We start from the raw sequence: 24,181 nt of genomic DNA on the forward strand, positions 1-24,181 counted from the left end.
GCACTATCTTGAAATTTGGTATAATCCTTGTGTGGTTTAAGATATCCCTTTTATGTATCTTTTTTCTTTGCAAGTCACCATCCATCTCTGAGAAGCCAAATGCCATGAAGATCAAAATATGCACATCCCTGCCATGCCTCCACACATGCTAGGCTCTGTACTTATGGCCTGTCCAGTGCAATCCCTATCAGCTAACAGAGCTGTATGCTTCCTCCTAAAACAGCTGCAGTTTATTTCCCACTTGGAAGCCAGAATGGTCCTCAAGAAAAAAAACAGACCATTGCAGTTCCCCCTGAGCAGGCCTCCTACACCCACTCTTTTCCCCCTATACTTTACTTTTTTCACAGCAGCCGGAGTGATTTCTTGAAAACATTTATCAAGTTGTGTTATTCCCTTTCCCAGAACCTCCAGGAGCTCCCCACCACACTTAGAATGAAATCCAGAGTCCTTCCCACAGCTCTGAACTCCAGAGCCCCCTGCTTCCCACCACTCTCACCTTGCTCACTCCCACCCAGCCCCTGGCCCCCCATCATTCCTGCCGTAAGCCCGGCTGCTCCTGCTCCAGTGCCTTTGCACTGTTATTTCCTCAACCTGAGCTCTACCTGTGCACAGTTTGCTCCTTTACTTCATCCAGATCTCTGTATAAACATCATGAATTATCAAAGAGGCCTCCCTGGCCACCCCATCAAAAATCACACCTTCAGCATTCTGTATCTCTCTGCCCTGCTTAAATGTAACTGTTCTGAGCAGTTCTCGCTATCTGATTATGTATTATACATTCATTTGCTTGTCTATTATCTGGCTTCCTCACTAGAATATAAACTTCATGAGGAGTTAATTCATTATTATCTGGGGATAATTTCTAACCCCCTTATGATGGCTGCATCCTCCAGGCCCCTGCCAAAAGTTAGAAGATGCCAGGGAGCGAGAGAACAGAGAATTACCCCTATTTTGGCAGCTGGTTCTATTTTTCCTACATCTGTTCCCAAGCCACATGTATCTCTCCTCCCTTATTTTCCATAAGCACAGGTTAAATCAAAATCTGTAACAGAGAAAGTGGTACGGCCAGAAAATGCTACTTCATATCTACTGAAAGTCTTCTCAGGTCAGGGGATGTCAAATTTTATAAAATATGTACTGGAAAAACATCAACAGTGAGGCACATTTTATACCATGTTTGGTCTTGTTTTAAACTGCCATTACGCCTAATTCATGGAGTGCTACCATATGAAATACAGCCACTGTATTTCATCTAGTCTAAGATGCCATTATTTTAAGACACCCCAGTAAAATATAACTAATAAAAATATACCAGTAAGAAAAAAACACTAACAATTCAACTGTGACCCAGCAGCGATTGTTAGATACCCACGAATTTTATAGACAATAAACTGGGGTTTGGGGGTCTGGGGAGTGAGCCTTTAAATTGATAAAGCACAGCATCTTGCTATCCGCTGTGAACCTTACCTGAACTTTCCTCCCTCCCACAATGGGGTGACTAAGGGAGAGCTGTGGCAATTCTCACGTCTCTCTGCGGAAGAGCTCAGGTCCTGACCACTCTCCACCTGCTCCAGGGCATCGTTCTGGAGCTCCTGATGGAGGCCATGAGGGCCAACCTCGGCAGCACCAAGGGCTTCTTGATTGATGACTATCCTCGGGAAGTGAAGCAAGGGGAAGAGTTCGGACGTCGGGTGAGCTGTTGTTGTGGGGGTCATCCCAGAAGACAACTAGGGGGCATCACTGAGGTTGGAGGGTAAAGTCAGAGTCCATACCTTTCCTAATTGCATTAATCAAAACTTTGAAAACACAAGCCAAAACTAACACAAATTGGCAAATAAAAACAGAGGGTGGGGGGATGATGATGATGAATTTATGACTCAAGTAACTAAAATGTCCAGGAATGGTCCACACTTGGTTGGATCCGTGTATTCAAATTTGTTCAACTGTCTTTCTCCATCTCTTGGATTTCCTTTCCTTTGTGTTGGCCTCAGTTTCCTGGTTCAGGCTCCTGCTGCCCTAAGCGACCTCACATGGAAGTGTTTCTGTTTCCCAGTGGATCCAGCAGAAGACCCAGGGTAGTGTTTCATTATCCTGGGATTGACCTTCATTAACCTTAAAATTCATTGAATTAGGTCATCATTGAACCAGTCACCATGGCCAAAGGGAAGATGGGGGGCATATGGTGAAATATCCAGCCTGGAGGGCCAGAGTGGGATGCAAAGGGAAGAGGGAGCATGAGCACCCATGAAGCACACAGGCTGAGAAAGGGAAAGGAAGTCACCCGGGGGAAAATAGGGCCGCCCTTAGAAGGAGGCAGGGGCACAGATGCTGGGCAGGTGGAATCAAATACAGGCACCACTCGGCCCTGCCATGTCCCACCCTCTCCTAGTGAAGACGGTGGGTCAGGGCCACTCACAGGGGAACAGCAGTAAGTGAAAACCCTCAGAGCTGTCATGTATTGGACCTACTCTGGTCTGGGTCCTATATACACACTTTACATGTACCACATCTAACTTTACAAAGCCCAAGCAAGACAGAAACAATTGTCCCCATTTATTAAACAATGGCTCTAGAACCTGCAAGAACTAATATTTATGAAGCTATCTCTTTAGATGAGTTTTAAAACATTTTCATATATATTGTTTCATTTGATATCTGTTTAAGTAACCTTTTTAGATAAAGGAGTAATTTTCTTCATGTTAAAGGTGATGAGTTAAGCCCAGAGAGGTTACATGACTTGCCCCCAGTCACACAGCCATAGCTGGTAAGTGACAACTAGTAAGTAGCAGCTGCTAGTAGGACTAAGATTTTGGAGGCTCATGTCCATCCATTTCTAACACTGCCATGTTGGTTAAGGTGAATTACACTTGTGAGTCTGCTGGGGGTTTGACCTCCTGAGCCTCTGTTTTATTTAACTTCCTTAGATGGTATCTAAATATTTGAAGGACTGTTGCTTATCTTTCCTGCTTGGAACTAGAGTCAAAGAAAAAAAATTTCCTGGCCTAGTTGGTGAGGGTGGGTTCAGGGCTATCCCCCAGCCCCAGAGCCTCCACCAGCAGGGTGGGAGTGGCAGGAGAGATGGGTTTGTGTGCCAGAGCTTGTGACTGGTGGTGCCAGGCAGTTCCTGTCCGACTCATGAGCCAGACTTCTAATGAGGTTTTCCCACAAAACAAAACAGTTTAAGAAATCAAACTTCAATGTAAATCAGCTACTTTTTTTACAAAATAGAATTGGCAGGCTTATTCTACTTTCTTGTTAATCATGGTAAAATATACATAACAATATTTATCTCAACCAATTTTAAGTGTACAGTTCAATAGTGTCAGGAGTAGTCTCGTGGTGCAGCTAATCTCCAGCCCTCTTTCACCTTGCAAAACTGAAACTCTACATCCATGAACAACAACACCCTACTTCCCTCTCCCCTCAGCCGCTGGCAAACCCCATTCTAGTTTCTGTTTCTTTGAATCCCACTATTCTAGGTCCTTTGCGTAAGTGGAATCAGACTGATCTGTCCTTTTACGGCTGGCTTGTTTCACTTAGCATGATGTCCTCAGTTCATTCATACTGTAGCATGTGTTATGGTTTCCTTCCTTCTTGAGGCTGAATAATATTTTGTTTATCCATTCATCCATGAATTGTTGGGCTGTTTCCACTTTTTGGCTATTGTGAATAATGCTGCTATGAACATGGACATACAAATATCTCTTCAAGACCCTACTTTCAACTCTTGTGGGTATATACACAGACATGAAATTATGGGATCATATAGTAATTCTATTTTTAATTTTTTGAGGGATCATACTATATATATACATACATGCTTCCAGTTATGCCACTACTTCATTTTACATTCCTACATGAATGTCAAAGGGTTCCAGTTTCTCCATATCCTCACCAAGACTTGTAGTTTTCTGGACTTTTTTTTTTAATAGTAGCCGTCCTAATGAGTATAAAGTGATATCTTATCATGGTTTTGGTTTGCATCCCCTACTGATAAATGATGTTTTGCATCTTTGCATGTTCCTGTTGGCCATTTGTATTTCTTCTTTGAAGAAATGTCTGTTCAAGTCCTTTTGCCCCAAATAGGGTTGTTTGGTTTTTGTTGTTGTTGAATTGAGGGAGTTCTTTATATATTCTGGATATTAACTCCCTATCAGATACAAGATTTGTTAATATTTTCTCCCATTCTGTGTGTTGCCTTTTCATTCTGTTGATTGTGTACTTTGATGCACAGTTTTTCTTATCATGATATCTACTTCTGCTTTTGTTTCTCATGCCTCTGATCTCATATTGAGTAAATCATTGCCAAATCCAGTGTTATGAAGTTTCCCCCTATATTCTTTAAGAGCTTTATAGTTTTTGCTCTTGCATTTAGCTCTTACCTAATTTTTGCATATGGTGTAAAATAAGAGTCCAATCTCATTCTTTTGGTGTGGATATCTAGTTTCCCCAGTACCATTTGTTGGAAAGACTGTTTTTTCCCTATTGAAGAGTCTTAGCACCTTGTCAAAAATAATTTGTCTATATATGCAAGAGTTGATTTCTGTGTATTCCATTGGTCTGTATGGCTGTCTTTATGCCTTTACCACACTGTTTTGACTACTAAGGCTATGTAACAAGTTTTTAAATCAGGAAATTTGAGACCTCCAACTTCGTTCTTTTTCAAGATTGTTTTGGCTATCCTGGATCCCTTGAGATTCTATGTGAATTTTAGGATGGTTATTTCTATTTCTGAAAAAATAATGTCATTGGGATTTTGATTGGGATTGCATTTGTTAAATATATAGATCACTTTAGGTACTATATCTTAACAATATTAAGTCTTCCATGGATTGTTGTATATTTTTGTTTATTCCAGTCTTTTAGTCATTGTCCAAGCTGTGGATAAGGCTCTTTGGGGATACTTGCTGGGTAATTGAGGAACAGGGATGTTTTTCCTATGCCACCTCAAAATCAGGTGCAAGGCTAAGGTGTTTGGAGGGGAGAAGAAGGTGTGGCCAGGCCAGAGAGGCTCCCTGCCTAGTGGAGACTGGCAGTTGTATAAACACATAGTTGAAATACAGTGGGAGATAGTCCCTAACTGCTGCAGGGTCAAGGATGCTTATTGAGAGTCAGGCTTCTAGCTGGCAGCACCCTTCCAGATGACTACACATTTACCTTGCCTGTAAACTTAAGGTCCGCAGAGCCCTGGGGGTGCCTCTGGAGGGTCGGGACAGGTCATGTATTTGCTTGGAAGTGCTTGGGGAAAAAAATGCTGTTATATATATATATATATTTTTTTTTTTTTTTTTTTTTTTTTTTAATTCTCAGAGGTAGTAGAATGCTCTTTGAAGCCCCCAAATGGCCAAATGTGAGAAATAGGATGCATGGTAAAGATGAGTGTCTCTTTGTCAACTACTGTATGCAAACAACAACACAATTATAATCTTTATTGTCCTTCTGAGACTTTAAACTGGGTCTAAAGGCAAATCCCGGGATTTAGGCCTATGGGGTTCCAAACTATTTTGGGCAATGACAGCACTATTGGCCTTCATGTAGAGCCTCCCAAGTAACATCTTTAAAGCACTTGTTTCATGTGGTTTGGAGTCAGAAAAGCTGGGTTTTCACCTCGCCATATATTAGTGTGACTCTTGGCCAATCACTCAACATCAGATTCCTCCTCTGCAAAATGGAGATGATAATATCTCTACCAAAGCTATTTAGAAGGTTTTGTGAGCATCAAGTGATATAACATATATAAATGTGTTTTCTCAGTTATACAAGGCTCTAAGATATTGTCTGGTTTAGGGTCACTCACGTTTTAATCACTCCTCATACAAACCTGCAAATCCCACTCGGTCACACCTTTCTCCTTTGCTTTTAGCCCAGTTAGGGTGAATTTAGGGCTTTAGAAGGTCACTTGATATGCCCCTGGCCTGTGGGCATATATGAATTTAAATCACCCATGTGATCTTCCCTAAAGGAAAGCAAATCTTCCTCTCCCACTGTGGCCCTATTCAGACAGGTGTTAGAGTGTGGAGAAGAACCCTAACTAGAACTTAGGAGTGAGGAAGAGCCATCAGCATGGTGCCTGGACAGTTTCAACCAATGCTAAAATTCATATAATGCCATTAAAAAAATTATACACATAGAGTCTGTTTCATTACTGAACCAACAACCTTCAAGTGAAATGTCTACAAAAACAGTCTTTTACCTACTGCTGGGAGGAGTTTGTAAAGATCAAGCATGATATTGATTTGTCCCTGATGCAGTACCTTTAGAAGATTCTAATATCAACTAGGCTTGTAGCAAAAGGGCACATCCAGCCCTCCAATTCAAGCTAGCTCTAAACCTGACCAGCAGAGCAAAGATACTGTAAACCCAGAATGAGCTGCTGCTGGTTCATTTATGTCCTGCGGGGACCCCATCACGTGTATAGCCCCCTCCCAATTACAGCCCAGTAACTAATTTGAAATTTGGCAAAGACAAATGCACACATCTGATTTCTCCAGAGATTCAGAGTAATCAGTATGGTTGAGAGCATAGTGTTTCTTGTACACCCATCAGGCCTGCAACTCGGTTTGAAGTCCACTCAGGCCCGTGAATGGTTTTAAGCAGCCTATGGACATCTTCCCAAATTTTCTGTGCTGCAGAGGCCAATGTGCCTGATGCACAGGACCATCTGTGGCTGAACAAAATCCAGTTCCATTGGTTAGGCTGACACTTTTGCATAACTATAGCAGAGTCCTCTGAGAAGTTGCTTGACTGCTGTCTGTATATGACATTGCTAGAAACCAAACACAAACTAGTGTCCACAGCTTAGGAGTAAGTCTTTCTCTGCTGCCTTCCTATCTTCTGGTCCCAAGGCTGCTGTTTTCCCCTATTGATTTAATGATCTGAGCCCTCAGTACCCAACATGGTATATTGGGGAAAGGAAGCCAGGTCTGTGTGTGTGTGTGTGTGTGTGTGTGTGTGTGTGTGTGTGTGTGTGTGTGTGTGTGTGTGTGTATGAGTGTGTGATAGGGGCAGACAGAATGCAAAGAAGGAGTTGGTTGTCTGATCACCAGGCCTGTCTCCCACCCCAGCTGAGAACCTCTGGTTACAGTGACTTTGGTATTAACAGGCCTGTGTTCAGAGCCTGGCTTTCTACCTCTGTGGCAAGTCATTTAACTTTACACATCTCAGCTTCCTCTTCTATAAAATGTAGATTGAGAATAGCTACCTCCATGCTTGTTGGGAAGACTGGATGGAATCCTTGAGGGGTGCCTTACACACTGATAAGCCTGCATACAGTATTCTATAAATTGTTACAGTTTTTTTTCAAAATTATGTGTGCTTTTTCCAGAAATAAAAATTGTACATACATGAAACAATATAGAAAAGTATAAAACAAAGAACAGCTAACTGCCCAGAGATGACACTTACTAACATTTTGACGTGTGTTCATCCAGTCTTTGTTCTACCCCCTTTTCCTAGTAAAATGTATGCAGAATGATTTTTGCAAAATAATCACTGTTATTTTTCTGAACACTTAAAATGTTCCAGGAACTGAACTAACTGCTTTATATGTCATGGCACCATCTTTACAGTCCTATTCAGTAGATATTATTATCCCCAACTTGGAGATTATTACCATCTCAAGGAGGGGTGTGTGCTTGGCCTGATTCCTTAGTATGAAATTGAAACACTTTCCTGTATTAACCCGAACTTTTACTCAGTAACAGCCAAACAATGTATTAAGAGAAATAAAATGCATGAGCTTGCTCTTGAATTTTTCCTCCCAGGAGCCTCTTGGCTGAAATCCTGCCCTTAGCCTGAATATGCAGGTAATTGGATGTGTGAATGGTGACATTATTATCCCTCTGCCTGACTCTCTTAACTATCTCATAGCACTTTTCATGTTTAGAATCAATGATTCTGTTTATAAATGTATTTTAATCTACAGGATGACCTCTTAGCAAAAAAATGTATGAGTCTGGCCAGGGGACTTCCAGTTGCTGTGTTCAGTTGTTTGGAATTGTGGGGTGCCTCAGGGGCCACCTGGAGATTTTCTGCTCTCTTCCTCTGACTTCTGGTTGGTTGCAGAATGTTGAGCTGTATAACGGTGGCATGGGGGCAGCAGTTACGGCAGCCATGGGGGGTGGTATTATTATTATTAGGATGGTGTGCTCAGGAATATAGGACAGACCTGGATACCTCTCCTCAGTGAGGTTCCTTAAGGGGATATACCACAGGGGTGAGAGCAAATGGGAAGTCAGCATGCTGCTTCCCTGTTAGCCAGGGACCCTTACTGCCTAGCACAGTGAGATGGTAAATATGCTGGAATGTGTGACTTAAACTTTAAGTGCAGGTGGGGCCTCTGCCTCTGAACCCAAACTGAACAACAGGGGCTCATACAGTTCAAAAGGATGACTATCTTGCCAGGTCCACGTTAAATAACATTAGTTCGCATTAATACAGTTCTTAAAGTGGGCCAGGGGCCTGACAGTGGGGTCAGAGGAGGGCAGGGTAAACTCCTCCACCTGCTGGCATTTCCACAGCCAAGTCATTTTCACTAGCCAGCTGAGACGGACATCCTCATCCCAGAGGCTGCTCTCAGCTGGGGTGAGTGCTCCTCCCAGTTGGATCCCGAGAGGCAGTGAGAGCCAGTTTCAGCAAAATAAAAGGCCTCTGACACCACCCACTTCCTTTCCCGCTATCCTGCCCTCCTCTCCTGGTGCCGCATGACCCCCGGGTGTCTGGCCTGAGCCCCGTTCTGAAGGCTCTGGTGCCCTCCACTAAGGTGAAGTCACCAGGCTTTGGAGTCACACGCGGCTGGCTTAGGACTGCCCTGAGTAGTCTCCAGTAACCTTGGGTAAGTTAACCTCTTTGAGCCTCCATTCCCTCATCCTTCAAGTGGAGATAATCCTCCCCCAGCAGGGGCACAAAAGGGTTGTGACTTCCTCAGCTGCCGACATGTTTCTCACGGTATCTTCACGCCCTTCCCCGGGCACTCCGACTGGGGGCGTCCCTGAGTACCTGCAGCCTGTGAAGGCCCAGGGCCGCTGCGGCACGACTCCAGGGACAGCAGCAGGGTGACATGGGGGCAGGGAGTCGTCCCCAGTCCCTGTGACTGATTCAGACAAGGGCAGAGCGTTCTGCTGTCCCACTCGTGGGACGTTGGAGGCTCACCACAGTCCCATGAGAAAGAGGCAGAGCTGGGCACCAGACAGCTACTCCCAGGGTCTTTCTAAAGACATACATCAAGTGTTCTGAGAAATAATTAAGTGGTTTTTCATTCAACCATTTCAAACACATTCTAGGCATTAAAAACATCAGTGGCACAGGCCACTTCCAAATGGAATGATTGCTCAGTAGGTTTTCATGCAGGAAGGGAGGGCTGATTCAAGAGAGAGAGGTTGGGTCAAACCGCACAGGCTTAGCATGCAGCTATGGAGTGGCAGAGCAGCTTCCCAAGCTGTTATTTTGCGAAGAATCACCTGGAGATGTTCTGAAAATGCAGACCGGTTCAGGAGGTCAGGGATGGTCCCTGAGACTGCGTGTCTAACAGGCTCCCAGCCGATGCCGGTGCTGCTGGCCTATGACCACCCTCTGAGAATCAGTGTGGAAGACAAATCCATCCTGAGCTTATTTAGTCCAGGGGGTCATTTACTGCAATCTCCTGCTCAGATACACATTATCAATGTTTGTACATGACTGAGTCTCTGAATTATCTTTCTTGTCCCCAAGAGTGGCCTGAAAACCCCCTCAATTAGTAAAAGCGCCAGCTCTTCTCATGCAGCCCCAACCAGAAAGTGCTACAAGGAGCCAAACTCTGTACCTGAGCCACGGGCTGCCTCCCAAGCTCGCCCTCTGCTGGGGGACAAGGGTCATTTCCTTCTAAACTTCTACCTAGCCTTTCTTGCTGCTCAAATGCTTATTTTTGTTTTCCAATGAATACAGGCAGTAAAGTTGCATGATATAGTCCAGAGGTTTATCTCACTCTTCTAGGTCTTGGAGAAGTTTTCCACTCTGTTCCTTGAAGTACAGCCCTCAGAGGAGGTAGATAAATGTTTGGTCAACACTTACTAGCAACCCACCATTCTGTGTGTTGCCTGAAAGCCCTCCCAGACCCCGAGTTTGGTCCCATCCATCCCAGGCACTTCCCACAGCAGTGTGGCAAGCCTCCATTTACTACAGCCTGATTGTTGCAAGATCAGGAGGGAACAACACTGCCTTTTGATCTAAGGTGGGGTTGGTAGTGGGGGCAACAGAAACTTCAAGAATAAAAGAGTAAAAGTTTAAGAGAAGGATGGGAAGACTGGGGAGCAGGAAGCCAGGGAAGGCTTGGGAGGAAACGCACATGAATGTGGAGGACAGATTGTGGCTGCACTGGGGGCCACGCTACATGATCCCTGTACTATGTGAGGTGACACCAGCAGAGAGTCACAAGCAGCTGGGAGGCAGCACGAGGAAAGCCACTGGTCTGGGAACAGGGAACTGTGAAGTCCGGTCCCAGCGCTGCCACAATGTTCTGGGACCTCGAGAGGACACAGGAGGCTAAGAAAGGAAAGAACTAGAGGTCCCAGGCCTTTCTAGAAATTGCAGAGTGGAATTTCTGACCGTGTTGTGCTCCCCCACCCTCCAGATTCGAGACCCACACTTGGTGATCAGTTTGGATTGCTCAGCAGACACCATGACCGACCGCCTTCGCCGGAGGAGCCAGGGCAGCCCACGCACCGACGACAGCACCACCATCACCAAGCGCCTGGAAACCTACTACAGAGCATCCATCCCTGTGATGGCCTACTATGAGACGAAAACACAGCTGCGTAAGGTGAAGTGCTTTACTTTCCTCCTCCAAATTAAGCCGATTATCCCCCCCCTTTTTTTGAGAGAAAAGAAAAAAATGGGAAATTTTTGGTTAAGGGGTCTAGGAATTAGAGCTGCATAAGGTTGCAGAATTTGGGCCAAAATGTGGGTCCCTGGCTCTCTCCACTTTTGTATCAATCAAAATTAAATATCTGTCATCACATGGACCATGGAAAGTTGATCATACAGTTTTCAAAGATGCCATTATAGTTGCTGAAAAGAGCTCCTTTTCTCCATAAAAGAGGGAGGGAGGAAGGCATGGATGAGGCCTAAGTTTCACTTTCTAGACCTCAGCTGACCAGAAGGCGTCTTCTAGATCTGAGAGTCAAGGACTGGACTTCTAAATTTTTACACAGCTCACAATGGCACTTAGCTCCTTTGCCTCAAATTTTTTGCATTAATTAATATTATCGAGAGAAGGAGCATATGGGGCTAGGAGAGCAGGAAATTAGGTGAAACAATAAAAATACTGTGAGGAAACGAGTGGTGCCAGTGTAATGTCAACTTAATGATCATGAGCCATAATCCATGCTGAGTCACCATTAACTTCATGAATGTGGGAAAGCTACCCAGTCCCCATTCATTTACTCATTTAATAACCATGTAGCAAGCATTCTCCGTGGCCATCCATTGCCCTAGTAGTTTGGATGAGGTTCTTGCCTGCCAGAGCTTAGGGTTTTAGTGTGGGGAAAAATATCAAACCTATGACCACAATATGGGGTCAAAGCAAGCACAGAGTGAGTTCAAGAACCCCTGAACCCAGTCTTGGGGGAAATGCATTGAGGAAGGTCGCTGGAGAACTAAGCTGAGCCTCAAGCTGGAAGGGGTGTGCAGGGAGCAGGGCACTCCATACGGAAGGAGCCCCAAGTGAAAAACGTCAGGAGGGACAAGTGACTCGGCTTGGCTGTGACATAAAGTGCCAGGAAAAGAGAGACATGAGGTGGGAGTGGAGAGGCAAGCCAGGACCAGATCAAGATGAACCTTATGTAACAGAGAATAACTGTCCTGGAGCTGATCGGAACTAGCAAAGGGGACAGAGACCATCAGGGTTTTCATTTAGAATGCTCAGTTCCAACGGCCTCGTGAAGAATGGATCCCAGGAAGGCAGAGCTAGGTGGCCACGGTGGGGGCAGAGCAGCATTCTAGGAACAAAATCCTGAGGACCTAAAGCAGAAGAGGGAAAGTAGACATTGACTCTCTGCTCTTCACAGGAAGTTCATAGAAGACATCAATTAATAAAGAACAAACTTGTCTCTGAGGCAGCTACATTATCGACTCCTCGGGGAAAACCATTGATAATGAATTCTTACCTTCTAAACCTGTTAATGATCCATTTTCTAGAATCCTAAAAACTTATCTCTGGGTACAGAAATCTCAAAGGTGTCCCTTGACTTAAACAGGGATGTCAAATATATGACATGAGAACCATTATCCCCAGTTTCCACATCCGCTCAGATACTGCTGAGCCGTCATGGCGCGCCTTCCTGCGAATGCGACACCCTGAAACGGCCTCCGAGTCTTTGCTAGCACAGCACTCCAGGCAGCTTCTGCCGAGTAATAGGACTTGACGTGCAAAATAAAACCTATTTGCTGTGCTTCATGTAACCTCTGCCACATAAAACACAGTCTTCGATTTTTTTAATAATCGAAATACATACAGTAAAATGCACAAATATTAGTGTACAGCTTGATGAATTTTCACATGGGTATACACTCATGTAACCATCACCCAAATCACGATATCAAACATCTTCAGTAATTTCTTTCCCCTTCACTTAGTTCACCCACCCTCCCCCTCCTCTCTCCTCTGGCAACCATCAGCTGTTTACTGTATCTGAGTCTATTTCTATTTTGTTTGTTCTGTTTTTTAGATTCCACATATAAGTGAAATCATATGGTATTTGTCTCTGACGGACTGACTTCACTGAGCATAATACCCTCTAGGCCCATCCATGTTTGTCACAAATGGCAACATTCCATTCTTTTTATGGCTGAATAATATTCCATTGTATATATGTACCACTTCTTTTTTTATCCATTCACCTATCAATAGGTTGCTTCTATCTTGGCTACTGTAAATAATGCTACAATAAACATAGGGGTGCATCTGTCTTTTTGAGTTAGTGATTTTGTTTTCTTTGGGTAAATTCCCAGAGGTAGAAGTGGTCGGTTGTATGGTATTTCTATTTTTAGTTTTTTGAGAAGCCTCTATACTGTTTTCATAGTGGCTATGCCAATTTACATTCCCACTGCAGTGTAGAAGGGTTCCCTTTCCTCCACATCCTTGACAACACTTATTTCTTGCCTTGTTGATATTAAGCCACTCTGACTGGGGTGCAGTGGTATCTCATATCTCAGCTGTGGTTTTGATTTGCATTTCTCTGAAGATTAGTGATGTTGAGCATTTTTTCATGTGTCTGTGGAGACTTATATGTCAAGCAAACTCAAAGTGCATAATATAGGAGCTGGGTCTTAAAAATTCTGGGTTGCAAAGGCCTTTCCAAGATTAGTGATTTCACCTTCTATGTGTGAAAGAAAATTTCTTCCACTTTCAAGAGTTGTAGAGGTGAGGAAACCCCTAAGTAATCCAGAGTTTAACCACTTTCAGAGTCAGAAAGTCCCTTTTATCCTCTCTTGTCTTACTGCAGCCTAAATTTTACATATTCACAGATAATCAGTACATGGATACAGAGCTAACCGAGTTCTTAAATAAATCTGAGTTCCAGAATCCTCTTTAGAAATACCTAAGCCAGCGGGAAAGGAAGTTTCCAGTCCCATTTTGTTCATGTCTTCAGCTTCTGCTGCATTTTGGAGATGTTGGCAGCTGGGTCCACAGTGAGGTAACATTTATGATCCACTTCACAAATATTTAAAACCACAGCAGCCCTGCCTCCAGAACAGGGCGGCTGCAGCACTCAGGACTCACAAAGGGCCTCTGAACCTGTTTTGTGCCACTGCTTCTGCCCCGGGCTGTCCTCTACCAGCGCAGCTGCGAAGATAATAAGCCTCCTCCCACACCTAGTGCAGAGACAGCCAGGGCCCAGTGCTAGGCCCAGAGAGGTGAGAAATGTTTGTGGGGGTCTGCCAGCAGCTCAGTTACAGAAGGAGGAATGGAGGAGAAGCCGGTGGGGGGAGACAGGTTTGTTTCCATTAGAGAAGGAAAAAGCCTTTGTCCCTTTATGCTCTATGGCCTCTGGGCTTCTGCCACATCTTCCTGCAACAGCTTAACCTAACCCTGGTTTCTCAGTGACAGCTTGGTCTTATTTCTATGTGCTCATTAGATTGTTAGATTGTTAGCACCTCCCCTAATCTTGTTGGCTTATTGCACCAAAGGCAGGGCTGCTCACCATCCAGGTGGGCTCCTGGATCATTTCAGGAGTTTTCTTAGAACTAGTTTTCTTAAAACTAGTCTTTACCACACTAGGTAGGGGTGATGAATGCACTCCCTGATGCAAATGAGACAGCTCAGTGAGATTTATTTAGGATTTAGGGCCCTGCCATGGTCCAGCCTGGAAATACACTAGCCTCCACAAGCACTTCACTCAGGCCTCAGTGGTGCCCAGTTGTGCTTACATGAAATCCATCTGCTAACATCCCTGCCTAATGACATCAGCCATTTTGGTACCAACTAACCAAAAAAAAAAAAAAATGTGCAATGAAATTTCAAGCAAAGCAGTATTTTTACAGCCACTGCTTTATTCTTTATGCCCTTATTATGCCATCATTATACTGCAAAGTTAGAACTTCTTGTAACATCAACCAAGGGATAGAGGTGTATGTGATACAAACACATCCCCCGACTGCAACATTTTCTACCCTCTCATAAAGCCAGCTTGGCTCTGCATCTAAGAATTGGAACAGAGCTTTTGTCCATTCCACTCCCTCGCTCCATGCACTCAGGGCAGACACCATTAGTCAACTGCAGCGCTTCTTTCCTGCTCAGTCTTGACTCTGCCTCAGAAGCCTTCTCAATGCAGCAGTATGATAGCCACTAGAGTTAACCCAGAAGAGGAAGCTTTTTTTTCCACCTTGAGAGAATTCATTATTGAAAAAGTAATTGAAATGTAGCATCTCAGCATAAAAAGAACAGTAACTGGCCAAAGACTCCGTGGTAGAGAAAATAGTGCCCTGGGCATCAGAATGCCTGAGGCACAGAGGTGTAGATGAGCTTGGTGAATGTGAATGAGCCATTTCACTGCTTAACCTCTCAGTTCTTCATCCTAAAGTAACACAGGTGGACAGAATATGATCTAGAATCCTCTCCATGTCTATCACTCCATGATACTTGGGGAAATATTATTTTCTAACCATAAAAGTAACACATACTTGTCTTAGAAAATATAGAAAACTGTATTTATAGGTAGTCCCACACTCAGAGGCAACTATTCTGGAGTATTTTCTCCAAATCTTTCTGCTATGAATTTTTCAAACATGATTGTGACCATAGATACATTGACTAGGACAACTTGGTTGTAGGTGATGTAACAGGCGCCAACTCCAGCTGGCCTAATCTGAATCACAGAACTTAATTGCCAGGTGATTCGACCCAAGGCTGAAACAGTAGGTCCAGGAAGGCTGAGGGCCAGGCTCCCTCCACTTCCCCACACGCATCTTCTCCTTCTCTCTCCCATCCAGATTTTTCTCTTTCTCTGATCCAGGAGCAAAAATATGGCCACCCTGCTGCTTTTACATTTACTTGTTGCCACAGCAGTTCCAAATTCCAGAGGGAAACTCTCTGATTGGACTCGCTTTGCTCAGGGTGTCCTCCCAGGTCCTCTCAGCTATGTCCAGGCAGCTAGGGTCCCACGGGGCTTTTTCTAGTGTTCTGAGGATATGTTTTGAGTGCAAACTACATGTCAGATATTGTTCTTGGTGCTGGGGACACAGCAGGAAACAAGACAGACAATGTTCCTCACTAAAAATAGAAAAACAGTAGACAAGAAAGTGAAATAATTGCTAATAGGATTGCTCTAGAAATAAAACAAAATTGAGTGAGTTGCTGGGGTGGGCATTTTAGATAGAAATTCTCTGAGGAGGTAGCATTTGAACTAAGACCTGACTGAGGCAAACATCGTTGCCCAGGACTCTTCCCTGGGAATTGGTGGGGGACGAGGTATTCCCAGAAGAGAAGGGTTTGTTATGAACAGGAAGAAACCCCAGAAATAGCTCTTTTTTCTGCTAAGTATAAAAGTAACAACTACTTTTAAAAAGAGAAACAAACTAGACAATTTAAGATTATAAAGATAAAAATTTTCCAGAATTCTTCCACCCAAAAATAAGCACTAATAAACATTTTGATATATTTTCTTAATTTGTTTTTCTCCATGTTTTATATACTTTTTGCTCATAGTGTAAGCATCCCAGAAACAGCCCAGGTCATAGATAAAGAGGGCCTGATAACAGATCTGTCCCTGTTTTATTTATTAGTCTTAATTTAAAAAATGAAAAGAAAGGCTCATGACTCATTAAATACACATTTTACAAATGCAGAAAATCAAGTTCCTTGGCAACTCTGCTTTTGTAAAGGAGAAAATAATTTTCTTCCAGCAATTCTTGTGCAGTGTCCGAACTTCGTAAATAGTTTAGCCATTCTTAGTAAGTCCTAAAATACAACAGTACCCGTTATTGTCCTGGGTAGTCATCCAACCTGGTGGGGGACTTCCTGGGCCCTGAGGGATGGAGAATGAGAAGTGCAGCTCCTTGTACTGCCATGAGAGCGGTGGAAGCAGAAGCAGCACCATAGGTCAGACCGCAGCCCTTGGATGCAAAATCTACTTGGCAGCCCTTAATCGACTAGATTCTCAAGAGGGTCTAACAAGTAAAGGAAGACCCAAAATTCCTTTTATACCTTCAATTCGCTGTACTGAATTCTTAATTTTGATTCTCCTTTCAGTTGGCTAAAGTAATCCGACTAATTTTTAGTTCAATTTCTCTGTGACTATCTAGGAATGTTATTATAGTAGCTTTACACACAACTGACAGTTTCACTGTATATAAAAAAATTAGGTCATGTTTTAAATAAATCAGTAATTTCAAGCACATAGATTTGTGTAGGAAAAGGCAGAGACAAATTTGGGAGTAAACTTTTTCAACTGATATTTTAAAGATTTTTTTTTTCTGTGTAATTAAAAACTTGTGTCCAGATATAGGTCTGCTTTCACTGACTTTTCACTGGCATAGACACACTTTTTTAAACTCAAGGAAGTTTTCTGTAATTATTTTTTGATTATTTCTTATGAACCACTGTTTCTTGTCTTTCCTCAAAATTCCTCAAAAACACAAAATTCTTGCATCTCCACTCTCTTCTTTCTTTACCAGCTTTGTCCAGTGGAAATATAATGTTAGCCACATATGTAATCTTAAATTTCTAGTAGCCACACTTAAAAAAAAAAGAAACAGGTGGTATTAATTTTATGCAAGTTTTTGAAGTCACACATGTATTTGCACTGACAGCACCTCTCAGTTCAGAGTAGCTACACTTCTAGTGCCCAGGAGCAACATGTAGCAGTGACTGCTGTATTGGAGGGCACAGTTCTATATCCATAACCTACTGTGTCAATTTTCATTTTTTTGCTGTGTTCTAGGAAAAATCCCAAATCTGCCTTCCATATTACCAATTAATTTTTTCACACCATCATTCCTGCTCACTAGTTACCAATATTGTTTTTAATTCTCAGATACATTTTGTTTACCTTAGCTTATTCTTTTCATTTCATGCTATTGTCTTTTCAGTCAAAGCCTGTTCTCATTTCATGACTTTCTGTTCTTATTTCAAAGCAGCCAGGTCTTCCTATATATTGTTTAAACTACCAACAGTATACATTAACTGTCCCTCCTGTGTGCTCTTCTAGTACTGCCTCTTTTTCCATCTTTGTATTTATCATGCTTTGTTATAATTATTTCTTTACTTTTCTGCAGCTACCAATAGCAAGTAGATTCTCTGGTGAGAAAAATTATGTCTATCTGGTTCACAGCTCTATCCCCAGTGTTTGGCATATTGCCTGGCACAAGAAATAAAAAGGTACTCAATAAATATTTATTATTGAGTATTCAAAAAAATTATTTTACATTTTTCTAGTTTTTTCATTATATGACTTTCAGAGGTCTTCTCACCTGAATCACTGGAATAGTGTGTCCCTTGACTGTTTCTGTAGGTTTTTTTCCCCCAGAAACCTCAGTTTAATTATACTCATCATCTATCCTGGTTGTCTGTTGCTGTGTAACAAAGCACCCCAAAATTTAGTGGCACAAAACCACCACCATTATCTGATACTTGTGGCTTCTGTGCCTTAGAAGCAGCACAGTGGGATGGCTCTCCTCTGCTTCATGGAGTTTGGGCCTCAACAGGGACGTCTCAACAACTGGGGCTGCTGTGTGCATTTCAAAGACAGTTCTTCATTCATATGTCCAGCAGCTGAGCTGGGATGGCTCAGTTGGAACTCTTATCAAGAGTGCCCACATGTGGCCTCCCTAAAATGGCTTGAGTTTCTCACAGAATTTCTCCTGGGCTCCAAAGGTGGTGCCTCAGTGAGAGCCTCCAGGGAGTGAATGTTCCAAGGGAATAAGGCAGGAGCTGCACAGCTTCTTGTAACCTAGACTAGGAAGTCACACAGTGTTGCTTCATGTATATTCTACTGATTACAAGGATGTTACTGAAGCTAGCCCAAGTTCAGGGGAAGGAGATTATATTTCATGTCTTGATTATGTGAGTGGCAAGTTTATACTCAGAAGAATATGTGGGGGGGGCGGGGAGATATTGTTGCAACCATCTTTGGAAGCTGTAATCTGCTACAACCTGCAAATCAGGATGAAGGTGGAAGGGAGCTCCCCAGACCCACAGGGTGTGCAGATTATCAATTCATCTCATTTCATGTGCTGTAGAGTATTGGTGGCACTCAGCACTGATCACATGCAGATCTCATGCTGGAAGGCACACAGGTATACTGCCTCTCCTCTAGTCTCCAGCATCCAGGACGCTCACACCTAATGTGGAATTTGGCGGCTGAGGCATGCTGGGAAGGAATTGCTACCGCCGCAAGGTGCTCTTGCCATTAGGCTCTCCCTGCCGGCCCCTCTGCGCAGGACTGGTCCTCCGAGCCCCCATCTCCTCAGTTGTTCTCTCGGTAATACAGTCTTAAGTTAGATTTAGAAAAAGATGTCCTGGTGGGGCACAGGGGAACAAACTCTTGCCTTTGAAAGTCATGACCACATAGCAGAAGGAAAGATGCCTGTTCTTTGGTTATTTTCTAAATCAAGAGAAGATTAAAGAATATAGTTCCATTAGCAGTTCCCATTTTCAGATCTCCTGTGACTGTTCACCTTTTCCTGGGTCTCCATGGGTATTGCCTGGGTATCTCTGTTGGAGGCTGGGAGAAGCTATTTTAAGGATACTTCCAGATCCCAGGCTCCAGAAGGTAAGGGGGTGGTGGGACTCCCTTGAGACCATCTGAAGATCAAATAGGCTAATGGACGAGAATATTAACAGTAGCCCTCATGGTGCTACATTTGCCAAATGTTCACAGTGGTGGCTGGGACTCGATTTATTTCAAAGGATTTTTTTCTCAAGTTACTAAAGTAATAAATGCTCACTATAATAAGAGTAAAGATGTATATAAAGGAGTAGGGGTGTGTGTGTGTATATATATATATATATATATATATATATATATATATATATATATATATATATATATAAAACAATGCTCCTTCCAAACTTACTCCCCACAGATAACCAGTGTGAACAGTTTATTGTGTATTTTCCTACCCCATCCCACTCCCTCCCCTTCTCTCTTTCATTGTCTTCCTCTGTGTCTGTGTGTCTCTCTCTCACATCAACCTATCTTCTGTGTATAAATACATACTCCCTATGGTGGAGAGTTCTAATTTTATGAAAATACTAGCATCCCTGTATAAATTTATCTGAAACATCTGGAAGTCAATACATTTGGCAATCATATTTTGTTTTTAATAGTTCTGTAGTAGTTCATAACATGGATATTCTGTAGTTAATTCAATGGGTTTGTTTCTAGTTTGGTTGTATTTGTCTACTCCTAACAACTATGCAGTAAACAAAAAAAGCTTTATTTATAGGCTTTTGTTTTAGTAGAAAAGACTGCTGTGCTGTTTTAAGCAGAGGCTTTTTTTAACCCATTCATCTCCACTTCTCTGTCTCTCCATGTTGCCTTGAAAAGTGTTCTTTGAATATAGAAAAGTTTGAGGTTTCCCAGCTCTGGGATGTGTGGCCCCTTTCATCAGTGTCCCACCTCAGCTGAGCTGACCTCCCAGTTCTGAGTCCAAAGCCTTCCCAGACTGAATATGGGCCTGCCCAGATTTAGTGCCACTAGCAACCTGGATTTAGAGACAACCCTCCCTCCTGCCTGCTGGCCCAGAAAAAATAAGGTGCATAAAGGAGAAAGTGACTTTGAGAAGCCCAAGGTGTGTCATCTCAGTTAACGAATGAGGCATAAATCTTCCATCTGCCCCTGAAAGACTTAAGAACTCAGTCTTTATGACTGTGCTTGAAACAGTTTTCTCTCCACCCTGCTCCCTTCCTGTCAGCCTGCACCAGGCTTCTGCAAAGAGCTTGTGATTCAATACTATATTCTTTGCACCCCTGGGTTGTGCTCACTGAGTGTTTGTATCCTCCCAGAACAGCCTGCAGAGAGAACTCCAGACCTTTGTACTCATCGGTACACATTCTTGCTTTTCTTCCTCTGCGGTTGCTTCTACTCACAGGGCAGGTTACCTGTGCCCATCTCAGGGCACTGTCTCCTCTGGGCTTCACGTTGACTCAGAGCTCCCAGGAGCCACTGCCATGGAGTCAACCAGCAAAGAATTGGTGCTCTTCCATCTACAGTCCTTGACATGCTCAGCAGACATTCATGGGGCATCTCTAATGTCCAAAGCATGGTGCTTAATGATAGGATCAAAAGGAAAAGAGACACATGAAACTCTGCATCCACAGTTGAGCCTCAAACAATGTGGCGGATGGGGGCACTGACCCCTGCACAGTTGAAAATCTGCATATAACTTTGGACTCCCCAGAACTTAACTACTAACAGCCTACTGTTGACTGGAAGCCTTACTGATAACATAAACAGTCAATCAACACATATTTTGATGTTATGGGTATTATATGCTATATTCTTACAATAACGTAAGCTAGAGAAAAAAAATTTTTTCAAATTGTTACAAATCTCCAAAAAATGTTCCAATGTATTTATTGAAAAAACCCACATATAAGTAGACCCATGCAGTTCAAACCCACATTGTTCAAAGGTCAACTATATAGTAATAGGATTTATAGCATGTCCCGGATCTTTGGGAGCACAGAGCTTGGGCCTGGGAAGATAAATAAAGGCTTCAGAGAATGAGGATATCTGAGCTGGGTCCTGAAGGATGAGTTCAAGTTCATGACATTAAAGGGGGAAAAGCAAAGGCCCTGACACACAGAAGAGCCCACTAAAGTGAGTGCCAGATATAGGGCCAAGCAGATGCACGATCGGGGTGGACCATACTGAACAGCAGGCTGGGACAAAACTGTGACAGGCCTGGGATCCAGTCATTCATTCTTCCTTCCTTCAACACACTGCCTAGACCAGCATTGCCCCATAGAATATAATCTGGGCCACACATTTAAAACTTCCTAGTAATCACATTAAACAAAAAGTATTTTTTTAAATGAAATGAACTTAATATAATTTAACTCTGCACATCCCAAGGATTATTTCAACATATAATCAATAGAAAAATTATCAATGAGATATTTTTACATTCATTTTTAAAATATGTCTTCAAAATGTGGTAGTTAGCATATCTTAATTCAAATGATAAATTTTCACCATAAGAATTACAATTGTTATTTGAATTTCATAAAATTTGTGATTGAAAAAGTAGAGTTCACATACCCAAGTTGTTCCAATATATTTTTGAATTTTCCGATAACTGAGTCACATACCAGTTTTAAGAGTTACATTAATTTTAATTACATAGTATTAAAAATTCCATTCCTCATTTGTACGAGCCACCCCTGCAGTATTAGAAGCCATCTATGACTACTGCATTGCACAGCACTGTTCTGGTCTAGCTGAGAAAACTTGAACTAAATACTGCAGGTAGCAGAGGGAACTACTGAATAAGTTTAAACAGGGAGATGACTGATCAGATGTTCCAGGAAGGTCAATTTTTAAAAGTTTTTTTTCATGTTTTTGAAAAGATCTACTAATCAAATTTAAGCTTCAAGTAGAATTGGGAGAAAGAGGAGAATGAAGGAAAGATGGTACCATGTAACATTTTAAATGGACAACCCTCATACTTTGGGAGAAGCCATTAATGTGCAGATTAAATCATCCTTAGGTTGTTGCTAAAGCTTGCTTTAAGCTCTCTAAAGTAAAGGTACATATAGTCCTTCTTTGTATGACCTTGGCAAGGAGAAATGTGTGGCTTAACCAGGTATGTGACATGGATGACTCCCCAGGAGCAGTCTTTTCCATACCCCCAACTTTTGAAAAATGCATCTAATGATTGTCGCCAGACACGCACAGGTGATGCATATTCAGGGCTTCATCTTTGCTGAGCCACGGCTGCTCTCCTCGGGCAGTGAGGGGTCCCTGTGGTGTGTGGCTCTGTCTGGTGTAGCAGAGGACAAGATGAGAAGAGGAAGGAGGTGGCACACATAGTAATCATAAACCACCAGTGGCAGCATGGCTTTGTCCCAGAGGCACCGTGGCACCAACACAAGAAATACAAAACTGAAACTCAAGCAGTGTTTTCAACAGTGTGGGAAAATTCAGGAAAAACACAGCTATGTCTGGGCAGTGTTTAAACCAGCCAACTGTTTGATGATTTACAAATTCATAGAACTAAAGAGGAAGAGCAGACAAAATGCAACCCTCAAAGCAGTGTAACTGCTTTCCTAATTTAGAAACATGTTCCACTGACTGCTGGGAAGCTTTATTGTTGACAGCTCTCCTTGGAGAAGTCAAGTGAAAACTCTTAAATTTAATCATGTTTCCTGTTCACTTACTATTCACCATTTTATTTTATTTTAGTTTAATTAAGGTATCCTTGATATACAATCTTATGCTCAGGTTTCACATTTACAACATCGTTGTTACTACATTCCCACCTATTTATCAAGTCCCCCCCACATACCCCATTACAGTCACTGCCCATCAGTGTAGTAAGGTGCTATAGTGACTACTTGTCTTCTCTGTGCTGTTCTGCCTTCCCTGAGACCCTCTGCATTATGTGTGCTACATAATGCCCCTTAATCCCCTTATCCCTCCCTTTCCACACACTCTCCCTAACCCCTTTCCATTTGGTAACCACAAGTCCATTCTTGGGTTCTTCTGAGAATCTACTGCTGTTTTGTTCCTTCAGTTTTTGCTTTGTTGTTATACTCCACAGATGAGTGAAATCATTTGGTACTTGTCTTTCTCCACCTGGCTTATTTCACTGAGCATAATACCCTCTAGCTCCATCCATGTTGTTGCAAATGGTAGGATTTGTTTTCTTCTCATGGCTGAATAATATTACATTGTGTATATGTACCACATCTTCTTTATCCATTCGTCTACTGATGGACACTTAGGTTGCTTCCATTTCTTGGCTATTGTAAATAGTGCTGCAATAAACATAGGGGTGCATATGTCTTTTTGAAGCAGGAATCTTGCTTTCTTAGGGTAAATTCCTAGGAGTGGAATTCCCAGGTCAAATGGTATTTCTATTTTTAGTTTTTTGGGGAACCTCCATACTGCTTTCCACAATGGTTGAACTAATTTACATTCCCACCAGCAGTGTAGGAGGGTTCCCCTTTCTCCACATCCTCACCAGCATTTGTTGTTCCTTGTCTTTAGGATGCTTGCCATCCTAGCTGGTGTGAGGAGGTATCTCATTGTGGCTTTAATTTGCATTTCCCTGATGATTAGCGATGTGGAGCACCTTTTCATGTGCCTGTTGGCCATCTGAATTTCTTCTTTGGAGAATTGTCTGTTTAGATCCTCTGCCCATTTTTTAATCAGGTTATTTGCTTTTTGGGTGGTGAGGCGTATGAGCTCTTTATATATTTTGGATGTCAACCCCTTATTGGATATGTCATTTATGAATATATTCTCCCATACTGTAGGATGCCTTTTTGTTCTACTCACCATTTTATTTTTAAAAATATTTTCTACAGTGATCACTTCCTGCAGGATTTTATATTTAGACTTGGACCAAGAAAGCTAAGTTCTTAAAGTCAGAAGCAAATTCACATACCTAGTTTTCAGTTAAATACATTACAACCTCAAACATTCTGACTTTGCTGATTCACAATTGGAGATCTTTTGGGAACAGCACATCATAAAGCCTT

At 42.6% G+C, this 24,181-nt stretch overlaps 1 protein-coding gene across 2 annotated transcripts in view; it reads left to right on the forward strand.

The window, feature by feature from the left end:
• Positions 1 to 24,181, forward strand: part of AK5 (adenylate kinase 5) — a 228,262-nt gene that overhangs the window by 198,393 nt on the left and 5,688 nt on the right. For both annotated transcript variants that reach the window (XM_036890337.2, XM_036890336.2), the window contains exons 12-13: positions 1,575 to 1,691; positions 10,607 to 10,795. In XM_036890337.2, the coding sequence (XP_036746232.1) occupies positions 1,575 to 1,691; positions 10,607 to 10,795 (306 nt within the window). The remainder of the gene's footprint in view (positions 1 to 1,574; positions 1,692 to 10,606; positions 10,796 to 24,181) is intronic.

The sequence above is a fragment of the Manis pentadactyla genome, chromosome 4 (assembly GCF_030020395.1).
Source record: "Manis pentadactyla isolate mManPen7 chromosome 4, mManPen7.hap1, whole genome shotgun sequence".
Classification (NCBI taxonomy): Eukaryota; Metazoa; Chordata; class Mammalia; order Pholidota; family Manidae; genus Manis; species Manis pentadactyla.